The sequence below is a fragment of the Condylostylus longicornis genome, unplaced genomic scaffold, assembly GCF_029603195.1.
Source record: "Condylostylus longicornis isolate FDR11 unplaced genomic scaffold, ASM2960319v2 ptg000055l, whole genome shotgun sequence".
NCBI classification, from domain to species: domain Eukaryota; kingdom Metazoa; phylum Arthropoda; class Insecta; order Diptera; family Dolichopodidae; genus Condylostylus; species Condylostylus longicornis.
The window spans coordinates 1,919,927-1,926,850 of record NW_026578024.1 but is presented as its reverse complement, the minus strand read 5'-3'; the positions used below and the strand labels follow the sequence as shown (position 1 = coordinate 1,926,850).

The 6,924-nt window shown below is 25.8% G+C and overlaps 1 protein-coding gene across 5 annotated transcripts in view; it reads right to left on the bottom strand.

Annotated features, from left to right (window-relative positions):
- Positions 1–272: 272 nt before the first annotated feature.
- The window catches only part of LOC129611681 (J domain-containing protein), a 59,762-nt gene continuing 53,110 nt past the window's right edge, over positions 273–6,924 (bottom strand). For all 5 annotated transcript variants that reach the window (XM_055524945.1, XM_055524944.1, XM_055524946.1 and 2 more), the window contains exons 4-5: positions 5,311–5,427; positions 273–949 (exon numbers count right to left, since the gene is read on the bottom strand). In XM_055524945.1, coding sequence (XP_055380920.1) covers positions 743–949; positions 5,311–5,427 — 324 coding nt within the window. In that variant the 3' untranslated portion in view covers positions 273–742. The remainder of the gene's footprint in view (positions 950–5,310; positions 5,428–6,924) is intronic.

Below are 6,924 nucleotides of genomic sequence, written 5' to 3'. Positions count from 1 at the left end.
GACATGAAATATTTTTTATTTAATTTTTATTTTATTTTTTAGTTTTCTTATCCTCGCACTTTTTTGTTTTGTTTCTTTTGTTTTTAAATAACATTTATAAAGTTTTGTATATAATTTAATAAAATCATTTTTTTTTTGTATTTTTTATTTCCTAAATATAATTAACTCGGTTTTATAATTTTCATTTTAATTTTTTTTGTTTTCTATATATTTTTAATATGAAAATTTTTCTTTAATAAACGGAAGCGTTTAGAGAGTTGATAGTTTTGAAAATAAAAAATTTTTTACATATATTTTTTTGTATAGTTTTTAGTATACACATAACATACAATTTTTTATTATTAATTGTGATACAATTATTTATAATATATGTATATATATAAGTATATAAGAAAAAAAATTCTGTATTTATAATTTAAAATATTTATTTTTTGTACTCGTATTTGTGATTTATTCATACTACAAGTACATAGTTTAAAATTTTTAATAATATTTTAATAAAATCATTTAAATTCTGTTAAAAATCAATATTTAGTAACAAATTATTTATTTTATATATATACGTACATAATAATTAAAATATATAATTAAAAAAATAAATACGATGACATAAGAATTTTAAAATTTTACATTAACAATTTAATAATTATTAAAATAAACAAAAAAAAAAATCACAAAAAATATTAGAATTTAACAAATTAAATTTTTTTTTTTTTTAAATTAAAACGATATTTTTTTTTGTTTAAATTTCATAATTACGAAATTTATTAGCGACTTCGGAGTTATCGGTACCCCATTCACCTTTACGACTGCCATAATATAATGCAGCTCCACCTTCTGATGCACGACGATGTGCTGGATTTGGTTGACCAGCTGTTAGACCACTAGCAGCACCACTTTGTTCTGGTAACATACGTCCTTGGGTTTTTGGCGTCGCCCAATGCATTGACTGTCAAAAAAAGTTGATTTTAATTGAAATAACTGCTCTTAAAAAACTATTTTATTAGCAAAATCACTTTCATTTATATACCATATTATATTTACAAATATTGCATACATTTGGGATGAGAAAAAAAAATTTTTTATGAAAATAATTTTTTAATTCTAAAAGTTATTCATACATTATGTAGAATTTTACCTGTCTATCGTTAAGGGTGTTTAGGTTTTGTAAACATTTTCACGGACGGACGGGCAAAGTGCAAGCTATAAGAACTCTTTTTCAAATTTTTTAAAAAAAAAGCTAAAAAATGCAAACCATTAAATAATATTGGATTTTGTTATTCTCAGAATGAATGTACTTATTGGATCTAATATCGAAAATTGCAAGCAACTCAATTCTTTCGAAATTACATGTGCCAAAGTATATTTTGAAAAAAAGAACTACTTTCATAAAAGTACCAAAAATGTACACTGAAAGTAGAAAATTTCTTCATACAATTGCGGAACAGATGGACGACGTAATCCAGGGAAAGAGTTAAAGGCAGAAAATTAAAAATTTTTCTCCTCGAACTGAACTCGAACCAGTGATCAATTGCTTTCTGGGCGGACGTTCTGCCAACTGAGCTACAGAGGTGTGAAGAAATTGCCGACGAATTGTTCTTCATATTGAAGAAGAATTGAGTTAATATTTTTAGTGTGGTAGGCACAACACTTATTAATAAAACAATTACACGTTGTATTAGTAATTCAGTAATGTGCATTGAAAGCCTTTTGGAAAACCCAAATGGAAATTTTAACAATTCGACCAATTGTGGATGTAATTAAAAATGCAGCAGTTATTTTAAAAAAAGTTATTAAAACATTCTCTAAAGGATATTTTAGAGCAACAGAAATTTAAAAAATTTAAAAAACCACACAAAAGCATTTTCATTTGCACAGCTTTTTTCCCTATATACGAGTACATAAAAAATTATTTTTATTTTTAAATTGGAAAATCATTGCATTTTTAATTGTCCTTTTTTTTTAATAGAATTTTTATCCCTGAATAATTACACAAACATATACGTAGAGTAAATTTATTCATACGCTCTTGTTGAAATACAATTTTTTTAATTGAAAATCAACTCTAATATTAAAGTGTGACAAAATCAATTAAAGGATTTCATTTACAATTTTTAATTTAGTACTTTTATTTTTTCAAATCGAGAATATTTTTTATTCATTATAAAATCAATGGTTTTTAGCTGATAACTCTTTACTGTCCTAAATACAATTTACATATACCTACATGCCTACATTTTATTAAAAATATCCTTTTAACAAAAATTTATATTAATTTTTTGTCCAAAAGATCAAATAATTGATTCATCTTTTTTATATAGGTACGTCATATTGTGGTAAATAAGAATCAATTCTAGTGAATTCAATTTTAATTAACAACAAAAAAAAAATGAAAATCTATTCTGTCAACTCAAATGTTTCAAATATTGTTTGGGCTTTATTATGATGATTGAGTTGATAAGGAATGATTAAATGTACATATACATACGTACATGCATATAATATGTATGAATGTATAATACATTATTGACAAGAGTTTATTGAAATTTAAATCAGCAACTTGTTATATAACTTCTAATAAAAATGAAGACATTTTTTGCCATAATTTAATTTTGTTAGAATTTTGTTGGAATTAGGTTAGAACTGATTGTCATTTTTGTATAAACATTATCAAAATTGTTTCATTGACATGTTGAAAAGCATTTACACGAAATGTTAATGCATATGTGTATGAATTGGTGTGGTGCCTTCTACTTAACATCAACAATCAATAACAGGAATTTATTTACGCACATAAAAATCATTGTGTGCTATCAAACAAAATTACAAATACGCACAATTTGGAAGCTCTACTTGTAGATTTTGAAAAATGGTTCTAAAATTTAAAAATAAATGTTTTCTTTTAAACATTAATTTCTCATGGCTTTAAAAAAATTCAACATTTTTCATTCAATATTCAATTTGTTTATGTTTGAATCGAACATGTTCCATATATTTAAAGTTCGATTTTTGGAATACTGTGAAATAAATAGCACTTGTTACGTCAGATTTTCAATTCTAACTGTAAATTGTATTTATAAATTTGTTGATTTTTGTTTTTACTAAGCAACAATAATTCGAATTTAAAATCCACATTTTCTCTACAAACCAAACATATCGAACATGTACGCAATGCTATGTTTGAATTGTATTTAGTTTTCTTTAGTTGGATTCATTATATGCTTGCATTAATAAATTTCTGAGAATTCAATTGAATTGTAATTGCATTGTTGGCAAACCCGAGCTAAAATAATGAAGTAATTTACAAAAATAAAAAATTGAATAAATTTTTTTATATTTTATGAAATCAACAATTTTAATAATGCTCTAGCGAACTTTGTACATACAAATGTGTGTATCTATGTACAAAAATACATGTAACATTTATTTAAATACAACATGTGTTAATTTTTGTAAATATTATACAATATTTGTTTACTTGTAGTCGAATATTCGGCATTTATATAATTTAATTTAAAATGGAATTTAATTTTTTAATATTTTCTGTACATAAAAATATTTTGCACTTTCAGCATGGTGACATAACATTCTTGTTATCATGTTTAACAACACGTGCTTAACACTCACAAGTCAGATGTTAATATAATTAAAATAGTGAGTGATAGAAGAAAAGGAACACGGTTTGTAAAAAGCATGGGTATTTGTGTAGTTCCATTTTCTGTTCCTTTAACAGGGTTGTTCAAAAATTTCTGAAGAAAAAACAAGAACATTTTTTATTAATTATATGGTTTGAAACAAATTGTATAACCAGAACGTTACCCTCTGTAGACAACGCAAATAATGACATCACTCTTAAATCTTAAAATATCTATATATGTACATGTATGCATATGTGTACATTTGATATTTAACTTTATTTACAAACACTTAAATGTTGCAAATGAATTTATTTAACATCCTTTAACGTTATTAAAAACAATTTTAGAAGTGTAAACGTTTTATTTTTAATATCACAATGCGAAAGTATTATTAAAATAATGGCAATGATAAACAGCTACAAGCAAAATGTGGCTTATACTCTACATACATAATATATAAATAATTACACTTACACGCACATACTGTATGAACTATAATTAAGTTTGGTATAGGAGGTTTCTGCATAGTTTTAAAGGAATGTTGTTTTTGTAAATCTACATTTTTAGTTTATAAAAACAATTCCATTTCACGCGGCAATAGGTAAAATTGTTTTGAAGAATCTTGAACTAAAAATTTCTTCTCAATTTTCTTCCTTAAGTGCGCAATTTTTACCTACAACCACCTACATATAAAGAATTAATAAAACTGATGTTTTCGGAATTTTTTATACCGCCCGCATGGGATACAGGAAAGAAGGTTATATGACGGCACCAAGTTTTACATGTCGATATTTCAAAAGGAATGCTTTTCACTGTAATAGGGAAATGTGATTTTGGAGATTTACGACAGAACTTACTTTAGACTTTTCACGAATCAACTTTTGGGATATATCTATAAAGTCTCAGGAATTCGACCTTGACATGATTTTCTTAAAGTTTTATATAATTATAAGCTTTGTCTTACTAACATCTTTGTCGAATTCACATTTTTGGCTGTATGTAAAAAAGTAATCAACTTATTTCCAAAATTTAATATTTAAGCTCTGTTTGACAAGATTAACGTCCTTAAACACGTAAATGCCCTCTTACATCTGTATTGAATTTCAACTTTATTCGATCTCTGAAATTTGTAGCTTGTTCATGCAGAGTCACAAAATGAATTTATGGAACTCAGAAATTAATTTATTTAAATAAATTTTTTCGTAAATTTTATTTAAACATTGTTGAAAGTTTTAACGGATGTTAAAAAATAGATGGGAGATAAAAAACTGTCTGGAGATCTTTGCATTAATAAATGAATGAAAAATGAAATAAAATTTAAATGACATTTACATATTTTCATGTCATTACAGAAATTTATTTTTGATTTTCCTTTTGCCGTTTTTATCATTGAAACTAAAAAAAGAACGAAACTCTTTATATTATAATGTCCTTTTTAATGTCCTTTTAGAAATATTTAAATCAATGCCTTTAACAAAATCGTATGAATATTGTATACATAAATTTTTTTTAAGTATAAGCAACAAACGTATGTAAGTCTGTATGTATATGTGTTTATTGAAAACTTTCCAACATGTTCTATGAACATGAACACATTCATTATTACATAAAGTATAAAGTATGTTTGTTTCCTTTTTTTTTACACATGCCCTAAATGTTCATTTCAACTCACCTGATGTACGTGCTCCTTCATTCCAAGCCAATTTTTATAGCTGATAGAAATTCCACTGTGACGCCATTTATCATAGTTGGCACGTCGCTCTGGATCACAAAGAGTTTCTTTTGCTTCCTGTAAATTAATTAAAAAGAGAGAAAAAAAACGAGAAAATGTTTGTAATTAGTTAGCATAATTTTATAACGGTATAATGTGAAAAAAAAATTCTTATTTTTTATTCAATTTTACTTTTTTTTTACTTTCTATTTAAATTTTTATTATTTTTATAATACACACCTGTGTATCTTTAAGGTGAATATGTTAAAGAGAAGATGTTACAGGTGGGCGGAGTTTTAAATATTTAATTTTACATACATTATTTAGGTGCAAATTATTATACATGTAAGAACACAAATATATCTACATAGATATTTTTATTAGGATTGCCATATTACTGCACAAAAAGTAGTCGCTTCTTCGTAATTAATTATGTATTTTAGTTCTAACAGAGTGTAGATCGTAAAAGACGACTAAAGAATCGAAAAATACATTTGAATGCATCTTACTTTTGAAAGTGAACACTTTTTTGTGCTTTTGAAGCTTAAATAACCCGAACTTAATAGAGCGCATTTGAAGAATTTTAGAATTTACATTGCATTTTAAAGAAAAAACAAAACTTAGCACAGGGTCTAATATGTCATCTGCGATACATTTCTCTTCTACTCTAAAAAATAAGGCATGTGTCAGTATATTAATCGGGAGATAGGCGTTAAAAATTTTGACAAGTTTTTCTTTTTCGATGATTCCTGGGGTTTTCGGGGAGAAATTTTGATGCTGTACTAGCAATGCACTAGCAATGAAGTGCCAATAAGTTGCTGGTGCAACATTGCCACCTGTTTTTTGTTTTTGATATTACCATTACCAAAAAACATTTTACAGAGCGTCGTGCAAGAGGCCACAATAACTTCGACTAATCTTTCTTTTTTGTGAAACTGTCAAATCACTTAAAATGAGATCATTTGTTAATCCTGATATGCTCATATGTGCGTTCTGCTAGGATATTTATATATTCATTCTACCTCACGTTATTAAAATGGAAAATTTATGCATATGGTATTTGTTACGACTTACGACATTGGTAAGAGTAACATGTAAACCGGAAAATTGTTTTCTTTCTCATTTTCCTTTTGTTTCGTATAATGTTAACGCATATGGCGAAGAGAATTAAATGTTCTGAACTAATCCTTCATATGGGTTATTCGTTCTTTTTTGTATTTATTCACAAAAGTTAAGAAGCTTTACTATAGAATCGTTTTAATAGAAAAAATATAATAGATTCCTTTTATAGAAAAAAAATACCCATGCTTTACCCAGTTTTATAAAAAATCGTCCTCATTGAATTTGGAAATTTGTTTAAATCAGTTGGTGCCTGTCATTGTTGTATTCAATTCAAATTAAATGGACTAATATGTTTTAATGTAGATTAAAAGTAAATCAAAATTCAGAAAGGAAATAGAACGAATAACGAGGGATAAACCGCACGGAGAAGGAGTCACAAATTAATAAAGTCTTTGTGTGTGTATATACTATAACAAAGTATAGGTATAAGTGTATAATTAATCAATATGTTTT